The 21172-nt window shown below is 38.6% G+C and overlaps 2 protein-coding genes across 10 annotated transcripts in view; both read right to left on the minus strand.

Annotated features, from left to right (window-relative positions):
- The window catches only part of pcsk5b (proprotein convertase subtilisin/kexin type 5b), a 65362-nt gene extending 52020 nt beyond the window's left edge, over positions 1-13342 (minus strand). For 2 of the 3 annotated variants that reach the window (XM_024275268.2, XM_024275267.2), the window contains exons 1-2: positions 12628-13337; positions 9018-9122 (exon numbers count right to left, since the gene is read on the minus strand). In XM_024275268.2, the coding sequence (XP_024131036.1) occupies positions 9018-9122; positions 12628-12807 (285 nt within the window). In that variant the 5' untranslated portion in view covers positions 12808-13337. Of the gene's footprint in view, positions 1-9017; positions 9123-12627 lie in introns of all 3 variants that reach the window. The other variant, XM_036213534.1, reaches the window with a different exon arrangement.
- A 4986-nt stretch (positions 13343-18328) lies between these two features.
- Positions 18329-21172, minus strand: part of LOC112147932 — a 21702-nt gene continuing 18858 nt past the window's right edge. For 5 of the 7 annotated variants that reach the window (XM_036213537.1, XM_036213535.1, XM_036213540.1 and 2 more), the window contains 6 exons: positions 20926-21096; positions 20415-20519; positions 20292-20324; positions 19851-19924; positions 19428-19616; positions 18329-19109 (listed from right to left, as the gene is read on the minus strand). In XM_036213537.1, the coding sequence (XP_036069430.1) occupies positions 19014-19109; positions 19428-19616; positions 19851-19924; positions 20292-20324; positions 20415-20519; positions 20926-21096 (668 nt within the window). In that variant the 3' untranslated portion in view covers positions 18329-19013. The remainder of the gene's footprint in view (positions 19110-19427; positions 19617-19850; positions 19925-20291; positions 20325-20414; positions 20520-20925; positions 21097-21172) is intronic. The other 2 variants (XM_036213538.1, XM_036213541.1) reach the window with 2 other exon arrangements.

Raw genomic sequence — 21172 nt, forward strand, 5'->3', positions numbered from 1 at the left:
AAAATGTCAAAACCACCAAGAACACAATTTGTATGAATAGTATCAATAATTTGGTTTACGCGCTTTATTTTTGATGAAACATATTCACTGGTTGACATTTTCTGTGGTCTTTCTCGAAGAACACACATACCTAAACACATACATTTACAATATCTTTAAGGTAAAACCAGAAAATTGATTTAACAGTTTTTCTAAAGCTGTCAAGTGCATACCTTGCTTTTGGCAACTAAAAGCACCTCCCAGACAGCCGCCTCCAGTTATCCATAGTACTTGTATCACAGACTATACACAGAGATGAAATTGCTTACTAACATTACCTTGAAAATGTGTCCATATATCACTGCTGCGGTTTCCGTGTTTCAGTACAACCAGAGAAATGATCTACTAGCACTTGTAAAACTTTTTCAGACTGCCTTAATACTGTTTATCCCTGAATTTAATCCCTTGTTTTGCTTACAATATTTTTTTTCTGTCTTCTTATCTGCGGAAACCCGTTTCTCTCTCAGAAGGCCTGTCTTCCTCTCTCAGTCCCTCTCCAATCTGGTGCTCCCCCTCCTTTCGGTTGCTGTCTGTGTAAGGGTTTGCAGGTGGCTTTTGCTGGCTGGGTCAGTAACTAGGGGAAACTGGGGAAGAGTTCACTTCAACAGGACAAATGGGAACAAATTGATCCACTTCTATTGCTGTTTGTGAAACAATGTAGGCAAAAAATAAAATAAGGCTGAGATTTCCGACCTAAACACTCCAACCTCAGGCCTCTTCTTCCGCGTGTGTACTGCTACGTTCACACTGGCCATGGGATGCGTATTCAAGAACGTGCGTTTTGCATAGGGGTGTGTATTGGTATAAGCTTGGCAATATGATACATATCCCGATACGTGTCTCACGATACAATACATAGCACGATTTATCCCAAAACTGTACCAGAACATTTTTTCACTTCTCTTTAAGAGATTTTATTTAATGATCACAACATTAACCCATAAAGACCCAGACCCATTTTTCCTTAAAAATAAAATTATGTGGAAAAACACACAAACCAAGTTGACCACAGAAAACATTTCAGGTATTTTTCTTTTCCACTGATGTCACTATAGGTTCTTATGGGTTAAGCACTGTAACTGTACATTGATACTGGCAGCAAAGTGGCACAGAGTTTCAGTTTGTTAACTTAAAACTAAGTAATACATGTCTCAAAACAACAAAAACCGTGAGGCTGACAGAACATTTAACGCAAGCTGGTTCTCTAAGGTCTTGTTGCTGTTTTGGTTGCAGGAAAAAGACCAATTGGCCGACCTTGCTTGAGGTACAAAGGTGTTTTAACAAGAGATGTGAAAGACTTCCAGATAGATCCTGCTACTTGGACTGCTCTATGCAGCAACAGAGGCAGATGCCATACCAGGCTAAAGAAGGGTGTCCAAGTTGATGGAGAGGCAAACCTTGAAAGATTAAGAAAAAATGACGCACCCGCCCACCTATTGATGTCTAAACTCATGGTATAGTCGAATACGACTGATGCCTGCCGACAGTTTGGTTGCGGTATAGAGCATCTTTAAGAGGCCCAGTGTGCAGCGCAGTCAATAAGACGCTCAGCATTTTAACCCTTGTGCCATCTTATGACCCAAGCCTTACATTGACGTGTTATCCATCCCATGACAAATGTGGATGAAGGTGGACAGAATTCTATGTCTGCCACAGACACCAGTGAAAATAAAAAAAAATATAGGAAAAAATTTTAACACACTGTCTTGTGGGGTCCAAATGACCCCACTGTCAATGTAAACATACCTAGGATAGCACAAGAATTGCATCAATACAGCTATCGCCAACCAAAATATTGCGACAAATCGCCAAATAATTTTTCCCTAAACCTTCAGTGTTCACACTGGGCTTTCACTACCCGATACTAATGTATCACCACCACCTAGATTTAGAGGAGGCTTAATCGAAAATGTTAAAGCAGAGCTCAATCTTGCTCTTTTTCTTTTACAGCTTTATTCCGATATTTGAAAGACTGTCTTATAGTTTCAACCAGGCACAAATCTCAGTCATTCATTTCTCCTCGATCAATTTTGAAAGGGTTTTCACTTTTGTGTATGAAAAGAGACGTCATCCATAAGTCTCTAACAGATCCAAGTCCCTGATTGGTCAAAGTTCAACTGGTTTAACTGTCAATGTGTTCAGTGGACGAGCGCTCTGTGCATAGAGCCCCATAGAAACTTGCATGGGTACGTGTGAAAGCATGAATTTTGAATGCAGAATCCCGAGACATGTCTTTACATTGACTTTTCATTGGAAGTAGTCACTTTGGGCAGTGTGAATGTAGCTTAAGACTTTGCCATGGTTCATCTAAGGCTGACCACTTTAAATTGGAGAATCAAAAGGCAAGAGCACATCAAAGCACTGCAGGGGAACAGCTGGAAATTTATGGAATTTTATTATTTCATATTATGTAAAAATCCCAAATGTCCTAACAAACACACAGCCTTGGTTTACCTCCTTGATGCAGCGAGTGTCCTTGTTCTTTTATTTAAGAATACAATGAACTCAAAAGCCTTAAAAACCCTCGATGAGCCACAAAGATTCAAAACAACCCAAGCACACAGATTATATTATTTAATCAGATATAGTCTTTTCTTGCAAAAGTCAGAAACTTTGTAAATATTTCAAAAAAATCATGCTATAGTTAGGGATTTTGTATTCAAGTGTGTTCCACCAAGGATTCATCTGTACTCGTTATCCTTCCTTCTCCAGCAAAAGTGTTAAAAAGAATCTTCCAAGTCAAGAAGGCTTCCATCTAAGTAAAATGTGTTGTTTTTCCATGGTTCTCCGCTGCTTTGATGCAGTTGCATCTCTCTACTAATCTCCACACTTCAAAAAGACATGATAAAAAGGCGTAACAGCCACTGCAGTACTGTAATTATTGTTTACGGCTGCTTCCAAATGACTGAAAAGACATTTCAGATAGAGTAACTACAGGGAGGAAAAGAATTATTTGATCCGCTGTTTATTTTGCATGTTTGCTCGAGGACAAAGAAATGATCAGTCAATAATTTAATGACAGGTTTGTTTATTTCAAGAGCAAGAGACAGAATGACAACAAAACAAATATAGAGCTAAAGTATTTCAAAATAAACGGATTTGCATTTTCACCAGTAAAATATGTTTTTGATCCTCTGCAAGATTTCTGGCTGCCAGGTGTCTTATAGTGGTAATGAGCTGACATAAGGAGAGTGCTCCTGATCTCAGATTTACATAAAGAAGAAGAAAAAATACTCGTCTATATAAGCAATTACTGAGCATCCAAACAGCTCCACAATGGCTGAGACCAAAAGCCGTTTTATGATTGCTTTCACACTACAACAGTCCCATAGGTTTGGTTCCAATGGGTGCGGTATGCTAATCATTTTCACACTTTTATTTGTTTTGGTGTGTTTTCTCAGACGGCACTCTCTGGAGCGAACCAAAGACTGAAGTGGATCAAATCATCGGAAAAAAACTTCCTGTTCCAACAGCTGCTCGCTTAGGAGCAGTGAAAATCTCTGACAATGAAATGAAAAGCAGCACAAAGAGGAAAACTGGCAGGTCCTACTCGCTCTATCATCTATCAGTAAGTGCTTCCTCTCTACACTATGATTATCTACGAGACAGAACTTCTTTATGGATAACATTAATTGAGATACTGCTTTTGCTCCCATAATATACTCCCTGTGCTTCACTTCCCCTAAACTTCCCTTTCCATTTGTCTTTTAATTGTGATTATGCTCAGATTTTTTGATAACCTGTGTCACTTTTGAGGACATAGTTTTTGCATTGCAGTTCATTAGAGGAGTGAGCCTGTCCTCACTTCCAATCATCTCTTTGTTTACACTCTCTCCCGCTAGCTTACAGCCCCTAAAAACCCCAACCTAACGTTACCGGTGCGACAAAGATGGTGACCAATATCGGAGCTATCCAGTCGTACAGTTTTGAGCCAGATGGCAGCTGAGATGAGGAAAGCGTCCATAGGTGGAGTGGTCTGTACACCCCAACACATCATGACAAAAATGCTACAAGATGATGCTAAAACTAGGGATATAAAAGATATTAGATACGTATCGAAAAATCAATCGGGGAGTGGGAGTAATTGCTGTTAGGGATGTAAGAAATAGATTCATATCAAAAATTGATGGAGCATCTGCTGTATCATTTGAAAGCCACAGATATGAACAAGATTATGTTGCTGAAAAGGTTTAAAATCAATCAAGACGTACATAATCGATTTCTGGCAGTTTCACTTTGTGCTTTTTTTTTCTACCATCTTTTTCTTTTCATGTACATGCGATCCCAACAAAAAGACGTCCAGTCGTAAGCTTGCTTCTTCCAAGTCAATACCTGAATACATTTCTATGTCAAATGACATGCATTATTATTAATAGCTTTAAAAACCATATGAATAGGAAATATCTAGATTTTAGCGTTTTTGGTGAAAGAATTGGACTATATTGTGTCTTAAAAAAGTTAGTTGAACCCTTTATGTATCGATTTGTGGACCATGTATCGAATCGTGTGAGAGGGAAAGATGCAAACCCTACTCAAAAACAATATTTTCATCATCTTTAAAGCATTCAAACAGGGTTCACTTGTTTAAACCGCACCAGAGTTCGGGTGAGCTTTTCTGACATTTCAAGGAAACCCTGGTCCAAAGTAAACCTGCTGCCCTGAATACGATATCAGGGGTCAAGATCAACACCAGATACGAAAGGTCTTCAAGGTTAATTATTATTTGCTTTCATTTGAAAAGTTCACACAAGGATAAGACAACAGAATGTGTACTTACAGGCGGCTATGTAAAACTTGTAAACATATCATCCAAAACAACCCAAAATAAATGTTAAAGTACAAAATATTGTTGAAGTAAGTGTTCAAGACATACCTGGCACAAAATTTTAGCATTTATAGCTTTTTTTTTCCCCAAGTTGTTCAGGCTTCTTCAATCTTAAATGATTGTTTATTCTTTTGGTATTTAGTGTTGTGAAAGCAAAGACTTTGGATCATCATGTAGTATGTTGTATTCTAAAATAAGAAAGAACAATAGCCTTTTTTTAACATGCTGAATTTGAAAGTCCTCTTCAGTTCTGGGTCATTTCACTTGGTTCATTTTCATAAAACAGATTTTGGACAGAGCCTTGGCATCAGAGTGGAGACAAAACAAGAAGGGGAGCTCATGTTTGTTGCACAACAGCTGTGTCAAAGCAGCTACAGACGCACATTTCTTCTTGGACCACTTGCAGATTTTTGGGAAAGCTGAAAAAGCCATCAAATTCCATTGAAACAAGTGCCTGAAACCCCCCTTTTTTTAGACAGATGAGAAACAGCCACCAAATGTGGAGGAAACTAAGCTATTTTAAAGAGGAAAGGCACCACTACTAAACTTTAATAAGCTGGGGCAGGGAGTGTAAAGTCATCTGCTGCTTCTCACCACATCACAGATTCAGCTCTGATTAAACTCTACGCTTGCAGAGGAAAGAAAAGTTGGTGGCTTTTTTTTTTTAATCACATTTGTTTTCCTCCACCACAGCTGACTGATGCAAAGTCCTGGAGGTAAAGTACATTCACCTGTTAGCAGTTTTTATTTTGTCACAGCAAAATCCTCTACATACCACATTTGATTATGAGCAGCTTAATATTATAGGTCATCATTATTTTTAAAAGGGAATATAAACAAAGAACTGATTTAGGAAAAGAGCGCCGCTGGTTTTATTTGGTACATCAAGTATTCTTGTTTTAGTTTATTACAAAATTAAATAATAATACTGAAGAGACATTCAAAAAACAAATTATGAGTCATAGATTTATAAATAGTTCAGTCTGAGCATTTTACAGTCTTTTTCTCTCCCTGCTGTTAGAGTTGATGCTGTCAGTTGAACCCACTTTTAATGTAAACATGCCGGGGATAGCACAAGGGTTAATGTGAGTTAAAGAGAAAAACTTGAAAACCTCAAGTTTATTCACGACTAAGCTTCTAATTAAAAAAAAAAAACCTGATGAAAACTTTAAGAGCAGTATCAGTTGTAGGAACTGCTCCAAACTTAGAGAAAGAAAAATATTTAACAAATAAACATGTAAACATGTCTTATTCTTGTTAGATATAGCAATTTTTAAAAGATCTACTAAAGACAGTTGGATGAATCAACATTTTTGTTGAAATATATGCAATATCAATTCAGTTTGCTCTCCCTTAATAAACCCTACAGATCAATACATTCTTTTTAAAGACCCACTATAATGAAAATCGTGTTTTTAACATGTTCTTGCAGCTGTTCCTTATGATGGAGGAGATATGTAAAGAAAAGTGAGATTAAACTGCATTTCTGAATATTTATTTAGCATAATCGTGAATCAGCAGCAGACACAAAAGTGATTTTAAAAAAAAGCTTGTAGTGGTTACATACAAACTACAGTCAGATCCATGTACGTCTTTGTTTTCCTCGATTAAACTGGTACCTGGCTCACAGACCCACTAGCTTACAGACCCTCACAACCCCAACCTAAAATTACCAATGCAACAAAAATGGTGATCAATATTGGAGCTATCAAGTTGTACAGTTTTGAGCCAGATGCCAGCAAAAAGCTTCCTTGAGGTCTGTCCATTGTATATTCAACATAACAGATACTCTTTTTCAAATAATATTTTTTTCATCTGCTCCTGATTCACAATGATTTCAATAAAGAAATACTCAGAAAAGCAATTTATTGTTTTTTTTATTATTGATCCATCGTGAGAAAAATGCCAAAAGAACATGTTAATAACACCAAAAACACAATTTTCATCCGAGCGGGTCTTTAAACTAAAGCACAAGAAACCAAGAAGTCAGGAGGGTCCAATAAAGCATTTTCTCTGTCAGTTTAGGAATACTCATTCCATTTAAATCCGTGGATGGCAGAGTCTGCCGGTAATCTAAACCCTTTGGCTCTGAAAACACACGCTGCCATTATAAAACCAAATTGAAGAACATCATTAGGAATATGCCAGCATGCTTTCATCAAGCTGTCTATCAAGATGATCTCAAACATGCAAGCCAGTCTGAATGATTTAGATAAAGAAGACAGCAGCTGACAATTTAAGTTCTCCATTTTCTTTAACCAATCGCTGTTCTCTTCTCAACACTCTTTGGCATCAAGGTATAAATCTTTTTCCAGCATGTCACAACATCATTTTCAAGAAAACAGAAGTGACATTGAAAAGAAGGGAAAAAAACACTGTAAACCTGCAAAAGATGAAAGTGGTAATCCATGACCTCTCTGCTGTTAAACACTGACAGGCTATTCCCCCGGATCAGTACTCTACATTCTTTCAGGTGAAACCTCAGATGCACCTCTTTACTTTGGACCTCAACCCATCGTTCCAGGCATGTATTCTGGACCCCCACTGCAGCAAGAAAACCATTCGTCTCATAAAAGGCTTTCTCAGGATCAAGTTTGATAAAGTGATGGACTTTAGAAAAACTGACATCCTCAAGTATGAGTCAGAAAACAAGACAAATAGGCCTGAAGTACTAAAAACCTGGCTTTATAAACCATTTACACAAGCAGCTTGGGTTTAAAATCCACTCTGAACTGTCTTATATGTCAACTGAACATTACTGAAGAAAAACTAAGTTAATAGATACAACATGTGCTTTTATTCAATATGCAGCTTATTTGATCAAAGAGTTTTGTATTTCGGCGAAGTGTTTAGAGAGTTGGAGTCTCTTTTCTTTATTGGTCATTGGTCTTTATCTGTCATTTCCACTAAAAAGAACAGAATCAGAATCTGTGTGAAGCTTCTCCAAACCATTACACAAAAAATAACCGTTGTCAAATAAAAATGCGGTTTTCTTACAGAAAGCCTTTGGCACTGACCAGCTAAAGAATGGATATTATCAAGATCAGAGCCTTAATTATGTTAAATAGCAACTTAGTTACACAGAAACGAGAAATGATGCACAGGTTGATTCATAAACGACGGTCCAGCGAGTTAAGCTGGTTTTTTGTAAAGCTTTGCGGGAAACGTCGCAGGTTCGGGCTTGTCGGGTCAAAAACTGACATAGCAGCGTTCCGACAAAGTTATAACGTTCAGAATAGACGTGTGTGACAGACTGCAGTTACTTCCACCACCTTTAACACTCAACTTAGTAACCCAAGTAAAAGGTAGAGTAAATGAACCAGTAAGTACCAGTAATGGAAAGGGCTGAGCTTTGGTAAAACTTGCAGGCCGGATGGTACAGAGTGGCCCAGAGCATCACCAACACAATAACTGTGTATGAAAACTTGATATAATTGTGTCTGCAACAACCTCCAAAATGATCAACCCTTCCAAATGCTGCTGCCTCTGTTGTTACCAAAATGGGTAAAATGACAGATATGATGTATTAGTTTTGTGGGAGAGCTTTGGTTAGCACGGCTGGAACCTTTCTGAGTGGAGTTGCATGTTCTCCCCATGACTGTGTGGGTTTTCTACAGATTTTCTTCCTACTACAGTCCAAAAACATACTTCATAGGTCAACTGGTGTCTCTAAATTGCCCCTATAGGTGTGCATGTGAGTGTGTGGCCCTGCGACAGACTGGTGACCTATTCGAGGTATATCCCGCCTTCGCACCACAGTAGCTGGGTTGGCTCCAGCAACCCCATGACCCCAAAAAGATTAAGCAGGTTCTGAGGATGGATGGATGGTTTTGAGCGGAAAATTCAACTAAAGGTTGATGCTTAGAATTTCGATATAAGCAGTAAATGCTATGAGCATGCTCTGAACAAGAAGGGTAAAATGCATCCATCTGAAGGTTGTAAAATTCCTCTTTAAAATAAAACAAATTTTAAAATTTTTAATTTTAAAACTAAGATTCTTAACTTGTTTGCCAAGTTAAGAATTTTTTTTCTTCAGCCAACAGCAGCTGACAAGACCCTTGAAATCCCCATAATCTGCAATTTTAAAACCAAATATTTTGCTTTATTTTTTTATAAACATAATCAAATATAAAAGAGCTAAACATGTGCTTACCTTTGGCTCCATGGAGATAAAACTATGACGACCACGGCTGGACAATGTTGATCTCTTGATAGTCCGACTATGGAAGAAGTGGTAGTGGTCTCTGAGATCACCAATCTGCAAAACAAACATAGATATTCTCTTAATTTATTGTTGAGGAAATATTAAAATAAATTATTGATTGTTTGGTAGTTAAAGATCTGGCTGGGTTTAGAAGAAAAAAAGTAATTAATTCATGTTCATCTTTTCAAAATTGGTCAATTTTTTCCCAAAACTGGTTTTGTTTGAGTATTATTGCTATAAATTGTCATTTTATTGGTGAAATGTCCCCTTTAATTTGTAGCTGTTGCATATTATTATGTGAAAAAGTATTTTAAAACACAATGAATGTTTTAGATGAAAATTGGAAAAGTTCATGCTAAATTGAATCATGACACAAACTTGTGAATATATTCAGTACTTTGATGATAAATACACAGGACAAAGTGGTGCTCCAGATAAATATTGCTAATCGTATTGCTCAACAATCTAACCATGTGAGAGTATAAAGTAATAAATGCAATTTCATTACAGACGGGCAATATAAGTGAGTGACAGGACAAAAGGGAAAACAATGACAGACAGAAGGCAAGCTGCTGAACGCTGATTAGTTTTAATAATTGATAAAGACCATACAATTCCTCGGATGATCAAACCGTCATGGCTGCCAAGGGTCCTGTGGTGTGTCACAGATCCATGGCTGCCATCCAAACCACAGAGTCCATTGCATCAGCTTTCACCTCATTTACACGCAAACACTCTGGGAACTTCCACGCTGATAAAACGGGGAGCAGTGAACGCCAATAAATTAACCTGCAGCCTTTACCACAGCTTGAGGGGGTCCTTTAACTCCCCAACAGGAATTCTGTCGGTCTGATTACTACGTTGACTGGTGTCACTGGATTGTTATTTTTTTGTTTTGTTCTGTTTTTTTTTACTTTTACTGAGAATAGTCGTTAAGAGACCACAAAATGTAAACCTTCCGAGCTTTTGGTGCATTTTTGCAAGTTGGAAATGTTTATATGAATAGAATTCCATCACTAGGTCAAAAGATGAACCATTAAACTTAAGGAGAGGATGATAAATAATTATCCCTACATTGTGGGCAGGACTGTTGGTGCGGAGTATGTCCACTCCTTCCCATTATCCATCTGTTTACACTCTTTTCTGATAGCTTACAGCCCTCACAACCCCAATTTAACATAACAATAAAAATGGTGAGCAATACTGGAGCTATCCAGCTGTACAGACGGATCGATTTGTCTACAAGTGGATGCATCAGAATGAAATGGAACAGGGCCAGACAATTGTAGCTCCTGTATCACAAGCTTTTTTTCAACTGCATTTTCTTTAAATCTATACGATTCTCAACAATTTGCCTAAAGAAATACTCAGAAATGCCATTTAAACCTTGAACTTCTTTATATGTTTTCTCCTTCAAGAAAAAAAAAATGCTGCAAGAACATGGTAAAAACACCAAAACACAATTTTCATTGGAGTGGGTATTTAAACAGTTTTGGTGTTTTCTGAAATGAGCAGGCATTGTGAGCCTTGAGCAAACAACACAGCAGGAGTGAAAAAAAACCCTGCAAAATCATCTTTTAAGCTGGTATTGATTCAAGAAGCTCCTGTCCGTGTCTGCCTTCAGATTGTAGCTGGCCCTCTAAGTAGCTTTCAATGGCTCCATGTTTTCTCCCATCCCTTCAGAACACCAATTTGGACACACATCAACGTCTGGGGCCTTGTCAGCTGATGTAGACTCAATTTGGGCCAGTGTCTTAGTCTGGGAAGGGGGCTCCATGCATAAGAGGATTACCCAGAATTCCCCAACGAGGTACTCTCTCACTCCATGCCAACTCTTTTCATCCATCCGTCCATCTATCGTCCCTTCTTTCACCTCTTTATTCCACCATCCCTCAGTGTGTGCTTATCTTTGTCCGATTTCCTCTTTCCACCACCATCAAGAACACTACATTGTTCCTCTGCCACATATTTTTGCTCCCATCCCCCCTGTTCTCCTTAACTGCTTTGCATCCCTTCACAAACCCAGTGTAGCATTCCTATCATTTTGATATCCCCAACAGTCAGATCCTTTAAAGTCCCCCACTGGAACATCCAAAAACACCACAGAGTTTCACTTTGCTCCGAGCAATCTGTGATGCTGCGCTGATAAAGACGGAGGTGGATGATGGCCGGCGTGTCAGAGTTCACATTAGGCAACGTGTTATCACTCCCACAGGAGCGGCTTCGGGTTGACCCCAAAAACCAGGAAGTGAAGTAAAACTCTTGTCTAGGGAGGTGTCAAAGTCCAATGAAGGCTTTACATTGAGATGGAAATTTAGGCCGAACGGTCGGGGGGGTTGTGGGCGACACTCCACGCCACTAGGGAATTCCTGTGAGGGGGGTTAGGGGTGGGAGGGGTGAGGACTCGACACATTAGTTGCTGTCAAAGGAGAGGGGATAAACGAGGCCATTAAGGCGCACTCCTTTGGGAGGATAGTGTGTGGGCAGGCTGTGTTAAGGTTGAGAGGGAGGGGCAGGTGGTGGTGGTGGGGGGTTCAATAGCTGTTGACTAGGCTACCCCACAACAACCTGTCAGAATGCCCCCCACCACCACCATCTCAGTGCACACCGCTGAACCCTGGCAAGTGTAGGCATGAAGCATCCATGTGCAATAGATGTAGTTAAAAAAATGTATGTGAGGTCCACATTTGCCATTCCAATGTTTATGAATATAAAGGGATCCTGATTTTTGTCCAAAGTATGGCTGGTGGGGCAAAAGTGACCACATTTTTACTGGCTCCTGTCATAAAATCAATAATACGCGTCCCGAAAAACTAGAATTTCTTGATTATGTTATAAGTCGTAGTGGCAACAACCTGTGGCTACTTGACCTTCAGGGCTTTAACCCTTGAACACCTGATTGACGCTTAAAAATCTTGAACAAAATGTAACTTTACACAATTAACGTAACGTAATTCCAGTAGATTTTGAAGGAGAAAAGCGGCTCATACGACAATTAGTGAAAATTTTGAATAATTGTAGATTTATTTTACTGTAATTTGGGTAAACATATATTTAGATTTATTTCTGTTTAAGTGGAGATGAAAAAAATGCATTTTATTTCCATTTATGATCAATAGTCATCTTTGCAAAAAGAGTTGGATTGATTGAATGGCTTTAAATGGAAGTTATTTCTCATTTGATGCGCCTGGACACTGCTTTCTATTGGCAGGGTGGATTGTGATGTTAAAGAGGCCTCTTTACAAGCAGTTTAGAGTTGGAAGCACACATCTAATGCTGCTGAAAGAGGAGGAGGGGGGACAGAAACCAGCTTTATGAGCAACAATAAGCCCGATTGGGGACCTCTGGGTGTCACATCCATGATCAGAAAGCAGGTTTTCACGTCAGGTTTGTTTGGCTGCAAAGAGTTGCAAAGAGTGGAAGCTCCAGCCAGTGAGGAGGCACCTGTTGTGCCACCCCTGCTACCTCTCTGCTCGCCTGTGAGGAGCAGAGAGCGACGGGAGGACCCGCGCCTCCGCTCTGGAGCGCAAACAGTTAGTGCCAGCTTTGCTCGACCTACCTGTCCCATGTTCCTATAACCGTATTTTTCCGCTATCCGGTCGGCTACGTCGGGTCCCCCGGCTATCCTCACTGCCCAGTGGTTGGTGTAAATCCGAGCGTCGCACGGCGGGGACGCAAAGCCGAGACTGAGCGCCAGGACGCACAGCAAGCTTCTCCTCCAAGCGCCGTTGTGGACCATCTTCCCCCACTTTTAAACCAGACTCTTCTTCTCCTCCTCCACCTCCTCCTCATCCGACCAGGCAAACAACCAAACTTCTTTTCTCACCGACCAGGACTCTCATAGAAACATCAATATCCGGGCAAACAACAATAAATAAATAATAAAAAAAAAATAAAAATAAAATAATCCAAAAAAGGGGGGAAAAGAGGGGCAGAGGAGGGATCAGGACAGCCCCGAAGAGAAAAATTCCACCTTATCCTCAAACCTCTGATTTCCACATGGGAGAGTTGGAAGTTGCCCTCTCTTGGTTCCTCTCTTCCCCCTTTTTTTTCCACGGATGACGAGGAGGAAGTGCGCGTGTGTGTGCGCGCCGTCTTCGCGCACGACGCCGGGAGTTCGTGTGTGCGCGCAGAGCTCCTCAAAGCTGATTTGAACTACTCGGCTGTCGGTCGCTCAGCACATCGGGCTCTCATGTGGCGAAATGGCTACAGCGCCTCCCCACAAGTAACTGGATGACACTCCGGAGAGTAGAAACAACTGAAGCGGCGGGGTTTCCCTACCGAACTCCGCTGGGTCTTAAAGAGACCCTGTTTGGGTCCGGCCGGGCCACAATCGCGCAGGGGTCACTTTAGGGCCACCAATTTTGTGTTAAAAAATAATTAGATTGAAATGTCAGTTTAATATCTAAAACAATAATAAAAAATGTCTTCAAAACCACCCTGAGTACAAATATAAACCATTATTTGTGGTTAAAAAAACACCCACTTCAATGAAAATCAAAGAAAATCAATTTTTTGTGTGTTTTAAACATCTTGATGCATTTTTCTCATTATGAATTGAACTTTTGTACTCAAATTGTTGTAAATCAGTAGCAGACAAAACAAAATGACTTTGGGGAAAGCTTGTAGCAGTGACATAGGTGCTACAGCATGCTCGCAGCTCCATTTTGATGCATACACTTATAGATAAATGGCTCAAAATTGTACAGCTGGATAGCTTCGATATTACTCGCCATTTTTTGTTGCACTGATAATATTAGGTTGTGGATGTAGGGGGCTGTAAGCGAGTAGGAGAGTGTGAAAACAAAGGGATGATGGGAAATGAGGAAAGGCTTACTTCTGCGCCATATCAGAGGCAAATTTCTAAACTCCTGAAGCAACTACGTTCAAGAAAAGGGCACAGTTTTTATTATTTTATTTTATTTTTTATATTGGCTTATGATAATAATAATAATAAAACAATGGGTTTTTACAGTTTTACAATAGATCAAAAGATGAGTGGGACTTTGAAAAGCTTTCAGCTGCAGGTACAGCTTTGGCGGCAGGGGTCTCCAACCTGCGACTCCGGATCCACATGTGGCTCTTTTATTAAAGAAGAATAAAAAAGTTTCTAAATGTTAAAAAGTAACCGTAAAGTAAGAAGTGAGAAAATAGTAAAGGGGAAAAGAAGTAAACTAACTCAAACTTGAACTCATTTACACATGTCACAAGTCGAAACTACAACATTTTAACAAATATTTGTACGTCTTGTACTCCAAAAAAAAAAATCAACGGTCGTCCTTAAGCACTTCATTAATTAGCTCAGAATTCATTTTGTTTTTTTAGAATTACAGTTGATGCACCAGCAACAGAAAAAATAACTATTTTTATTTACTACTACTACATTTGCTGCACTGAGATGATCATATGTGGCAGGGTGTCTTTTATTTTGAAAGGACCTCACATGAACTGTCAAAAGTTTTTTTATAAATTGATATTTTCTTTTTAAGTTTATGGTTTATTAATTCAAACTGAAGAACAGTTCATGTATGTTTGTCACAATAGTAAAAATAGCATACATACAAATCAGTGTCTTATTTTATGATAGATTTTGTGTTCCCTTCTGACTTGTAGTCAGCAAGAAATCAACCCGTAAGAGATATAGATTCTCATTTTCTGCTCTTAATTCAGAGAAAAGTACTAATCCGTTAAAGAAAAAGCATTCCACTGAAACAGTAACTGTTTTCCAGATGCTGTCTTTAATTAGAAACATTTATTCACCATATCCATCCCTAATTACACATTCTGTACATGTGTTCTGTGACATGAATATGTTTTGAAGAGCTTCTTCACATCTGTTTCCTCTGCCGGTTGGTTTCTGTAGTTGTGGTTGGTTTGCGCTTCATTTGATCATTTAATGTCTTCATGGGTTTGTGCTCCATCACTTTGAATTTCTTTTAACTAGCTGACATGTCCTTTTGGATATTTGAGTAAAATTTCAATTTTATTTTTTTATTGTTTTTTACATTGTAAAGCTAAAATATATTGTTTTTTTTTTCCTGTTTGGATTATTTCAAGTTACGTTTTCTTTTTTTTTTAAGGCTGTTTATTCTCAATCAAAGCCATGGCTAACTCACTAAACATTAAATTGAAATGGTATCTCACTTTATAATCTGCATTTGCATGTAGTTTCATTTAAGCATAATCCATATTAAATTCCAACCAATTTGTTTTAAATGTTACACCTGAAAGGGATGATTGCTATTTCAACAAGTTGATGTGTTCTGTGCTTGCTGTTAAATGCAAGCCCTCTGGCAATGTTGACACAGACATACCGATGTCAAGTTAAGCAAACTTTCACCATCATCCAAGTCATCCATCCACAGCAGCAGCAGAAATACTTAGAAGGTCAGTACTTACTTTCTCTTTTTTTACGTTATATCACATATTTACCAGATTTTTAATAGTTCTATATGCTATAGTTTTAATGTTTTTTTTTTTTTAATTGAACAGATCCTCTGTTAAACGGATGTTAATTTAGCCAATGGCTAAATTAAATCTAAATAAATACATTTCAAAACAGATTTAAACATTTACAATCGTAAAAGACATTATTCTACAGAAATAGAAAAAATTCTAGAAATTCTTTAAGTCCCTATCTTGACATTTGTACTGAATTGAACTCATTTAGTATTTTAAAAACATTAGGATATCTAGATTTCTGTTTAATTTGATGGACAATGTGAAAGTCAGTCTTAAAACGCAGCACAGACTGATTGCTGTAAAGGAACCAGTATATACCTCTTGTAGATGCTGTTTTTAGGAGAACCAGAGATCCAATTACCATAATAGGTCCAAAAAAAAGAGAAAGAGTATGCAGCATTAGATAAATACACTAATGCACATCTCCACTTCCTACATTTAATGAATGACCAAGTTAATAGGAGTAAAAGAAGAGTCGAGGGAGAAAGAAATGTGTTAATCTTCAAAAACCAGCAGACAAAACTTATCAGACCTCATTTTTGTGAAAATGAAAAACAAAAATTTAAACATTTATTTGGCTTATTTACAACTGATCCATTCTATCCATTCAACCACCCATCCTAATTTTGTTGGCATATGTTCATGTTCTAAGTTTTAAGCACCATTTCTAAAATAGCAATAAAGCTCAAAAAATTGTAATAGTTACTATTCTGAAATAGACTATATGTGTTCTCTCTTTGAAAAGTAATTAAAGGTTTTTACTGAGTGATGCATTTTTTACTCTGCTGCAAATTTTTTCATACAGAAACAAAAAACAATTTTACTTGAGAGTTCCATTATTGAAAGAACCAACTATAGAACTTTACCCAAATGAGAGAATATAAAATATATATAGTGAGATAAAAAGTTGACTTTAGTACCAAATCAAATTTTCCAACCTTAGAGTCTGTTTTTAACACCAGAGCCCCCAGTTTCTTTTCAGCTCCTCCATTTCAATAACTTGTGTGACAGCTTCACAGCTCCATGTGCTTCTCAAAGGAGTGAACTGCGTGAACCCCAACAAAGCGTTTTTGTCAACATCTGAGAACGGAGCGGTCACGAGTGTCAGCAAACACTCTGAGGGGCATTCCTGCGTGCATTCCTGTGCCTCCCCATTGAAAAAAACGGGAGACTTGTGTATGTAGGCTGAACTTTTTTTTTAAAGAAAATAAACTACACAATTACAACACTTCTATGACACCTTACAGTGGAAGGTCCCATCTGGAACTTGTTTTGCATCGTCAAGATTATATCTTCTACATGGGAGGCATCCTCAATTATTTTCCTTCTTCAAAGCAGGCATGATCAGCTTTAATTTTTCTGTGTTAAACAACTTTTATTGTGAAAAATCTGCCCTTGTTTTTCTCATCTGTCTCCAAGTGGAGTATATTTCCCAAACCCCAACTCTTTGGCATCTGTATCTCCTTGGGTGGGCTTAAAAAGATGTTTGGGGTTGGCCTTTCAACTTCACTTTGACCTCATGACCTTGCAAATGTAGAATCCTGCTCTTAATCCACAAAAGCACCCATCACTCACCCACTCTCTGTCGTCACTCCTCTGCGTCCCTCTCCCCTTTTAAAGCATCCCTCTCTTCTTCTCTACTCACCCTTTTCTCTGTCAGTCAGGTCCATTATATGAGCTTTTACATGCATTCACACATTCTAATATAGTGGAAACAAATGTTTCAAAGGTGCTCAACACAACTATGAAGCAAAATTCAGTCTTTAGAATGCTCGAGAATTAAAAATAAGACTTTTTGCTTGACATGCAATGTTAGCAGAGCATTTTATTATTGGATTTTATACATGACAAATGTTTTATATCTTGGTATAGAGGCAAACACAAACCTATTCTTGCAGTTGCCTTTATTTTTGGATGTTTAAATCCTCTTATTTTAATCCAAATCTGAACAGTGGTCTTATTTCAATTACTTGAAATGATGGGGTTAGAATTTTTAACATATTCGACTGTAATTTACGCTTTTCACTCTACTTTATAGTAAGTGTGGAGCCAAAAACGCTTTATTGCCTCTTGTGACCAAGCTATAGTTATATACTGCCACCTGGAGGCAACTGATGAGATCATACTAGAGCAGTTCAAGGTGCTCTAGCATCCTCTGTATATATACAATACCTTGAAAGAACTTAAGTTCATTTTCTTGCAATAGATATTAAGACACAATAAGTTTAAAATACATTTAACAGATTTAGCCATAATGCCGTATTTTTCCCCCCAATACCAGTCATATTTCTTCTGGCAAACAAACATGAAATTCAAAGCAGCTCCTAGTTTGACATTTTATTCAAACGTCCTTCAGTCCTGATGTTTTGTATTAGATCATTTTTCTGAACAAATACAAATATCAGAATCCAAAAAAGCACACATTTTGGTTAAGTGTCAGCATTTTTTTTTTCTGTGGGCAGGTGTCCTATGCACCAGAGAATTGTGAGCCACCTTTGTGTTGTTCAAGCCAGGCCACCATATGGTCAACTAACCTTGCAGACTGCTGCAGAGAACCAATGCCATCTACATCATGAAAAGGCTTCATTTAAAAAAACATTTTCCTTTAAATATCAATTTTTAAACACAAAAAGTCATATGCAACTCATAACTAAAATGGTATGAGCAAATTTTGCTTCAAGAAAACAAACGTGTCTCAAGTTTACAAAGGAACTGTGTGTTTTTATGTATTATTACCAGCATTGGACTAAACATCCGAAAAACAGAAGCAAGCTGTCATAAAAAAACAAGACCACAACTCCAACTGCTCAGAACTTTATTATGAGAGAAATGTGGGTTAAAATTAAATTAAAATATAAAATTTAAATGGGCAGGTCTGTTTTAAAAGGGAACACAAGGATAGTAGGCAGCTTCCAGAAAAAGGTACAGGGAGATGGTAACGGAAGCTATGAAATAAAGTTCGTGGGGAAGAGCTCGGCCATTCAAGAAGTCAGGTATAAAAAGGAAAACAAAGGAGACAGATGCATAAGTAGCTATAAACCCCACCCCCATCTGAAGTGTCCTCATAGACATTTAACAGCTCTGCTTTTCCTTTTTCGGGGCCTTTTTCTCCAGATAAATCTGATTGTGGATTCACTTTAATTCCTGTCATCTCATTATGTCTTAATGTAGCATCATTTCCTGCAGTTTTGAAAAAGTAAACAAAAGTTCCTTCAAAAATAAAATGTAGCAACCACGTTTCATTTTCTACTATTACATATATAGCATATATATTTATATATATATATAAATACATACATAAATATCTTACATGTACAACCAATTTAAAAAAGAAGAGGGAGGGGGACCCAAAAGACTTATGAGGACTTAGGGTGGTGGGGGGGAGCAAGGTTGCCCATTGTAGGATAATGCATCTGTTTTTGTTTCAGCTTCACACGCACAGGTACGCCTGAAGCCTTTTGGGAGCCAAATAGGAAGCATTCCTCAGTTTGCCCAGTAGGGGGAGCTGCCATAGCTGGACTTGCTGCCTTGGGTTTTCTGCTGCATTCCACTGGACTGACTGCGCTGACCAGGACCACCCTGCCAACCAAACCACAAATACACTCAGCTAATGCCTCACATGTCATTTTTTTTAAATAAAATTTGCAGAAAACCTATTATATAACTTATATGTCTTATATACCTTATATATTATATAAGTCAGATTAGTGCTTTATGATGGCAGAAATGTTTGACCATTAGAAAATCATAATAAAGAATCAAAATACATCAGGCAGGTTATAAGAACATGGTACACTATTGTAATATTTCAAAGGTTCATAAAAATAAAGCTATATAGGGGGGCAAATAGGAGAAAAAGAGGATTTACAGTCTCGTCACAACATTTGTTCTCTTTACCTGTCCGTCCTGTGTCAGATGATGGTGCAGCAGCTGGGAGTGGGGTTGTTGGTGTGGAGGCAAAATGTGCAAGAAGGGACCAGGATAGCCAGGTGCCCCCCCAGGATTCATGGGCCCTGTTCCTCCCATTGCTGAAGGCAGGTTGAAAGGGGGTGGAGTCCCTGTGTGGAAGCCCTGCTTGTCAAATGGCTGAGTAAGAGAAAATGAACAAAAGAAAACTCATGAATGCATGTAAGAAAAAGCAAAACAAAACAATGTGCATTTCCATGCCAGGTTTTCTAGAGAAGTCCTTTAGATATTGAAGCTCAAATTGTAAAAAATAAAGGACTGTAGATGAACCATGCTTGATATTTTTAATTCTCTCCAACTTTTTTTTTTCCATCTATGCATCAGATCTAACAAAAACTATATAAAGCTTTAAACCTGTGTTTTGCTGTAGATGGAACCTCCCATGTCCGGTACTCCACTACTGGTACCTGATCCCGTCAATCCTGGTGCTAAGAGGGTAACATAAGATAAAGGACAGGAGAGGAGAAAACAAAATGCAAAAATATAATAAATAAATTTAATCCATTTGAGACAGAGAAAACTTAATCTTCCACAGGCAAGAACTGACAATCTGGGATTAATGCAAAAAATAAAAAATAAAAATAAAATGTCAGACATTGATCATTGCTAATAAATGAATGCTACACAAGTTTTGTATTTGCTTCCAGGGTTAGTAGGATGTGGGCCAGCCAGCTGGAACAAGCAAAGTTCCTAAAGTGAGGAGGAGCAAAGGCATGTTTCTAATTATTCCCCCACACCTTGGCAAGGACCAATCTGCACATATGGAAGTGCAATCACACCCATGCAAATACACACCCATCTCCAGAAGACTCTTGGCTGCAGAATCATCTGTAATTGTGAGTAAACCCATTTTTCCCCACTGGAAAAACACCGTCTGACTTTGTATGTTTATTTAGGAGTGTGTATATTAGTTTGTACCTTTCCCTTGGCCGCTGCCCGCTGACTTGGGCTGTGACTGGGCAGAACTTCCATACCCTGCCTTATTGAATTCACCACCATGGGCTTGAGACAGGTCATCAAAGGCTATAGACACAGATTGCACAACAGAAGAGGAGGCAGAGCAAGCAGAGGACAAGGAGCAGACAGATGAGGAAGATAATTTGGTGATGAAGAAAAGAAAAAGGGAGAAGTGGGGTAGGAGGGAGAGAGGCAGTAAGATAACCTGACTACAGTAACAAGTGTGCCTACCCTGACCTCAATCCAACCTTAGCGGGGGTTTTAGCTATGCATGCAGCATAAGCAAAAATCACAGGCCAACTCCACGCTCACATGCAGGATGAGGTTTTTCCCTTCCTTTAGGCTGCTATCACAATATTTCAGCTAACGTTTGCATAAAATGTTTTTGAGCCAATTAAAGCACAAAAACTTAACTGAATTACACAATCCACTCCACTTCAGCTGTAAAACTCTAAACTTCAGTCATACTTACCTGTGCTGTATGCATGCTGTCCATAGCTGGGCTGATGCTGTTGGTGGTACTGACTGGTGGGATTAGCCAAGCCCATTGTTGGCTGCTTGGCCGAACTGGGAGGCACAAAAACTGCGGGAGTGTACTGAAAGGCCGAGGGAACTCCTGGCATGCCAGCGTAGTATGGGAGACCTGAGAAGTCAACAACTTTATAAATACTGCCAAATACAACACAAGAACATGCTGAGCAACTGGCGTAAAAATATAC

Source organism: Oryzias melastigma, linkage group LG9, assembly GCF_002922805.2.
Source record: "Oryzias melastigma strain HK-1 linkage group LG9, ASM292280v2, whole genome shotgun sequence".
Lineage (NCBI taxonomy): Eukaryota > Metazoa > Chordata > Actinopteri > Beloniformes > Adrianichthyidae > Oryzias > Oryzias melastigma.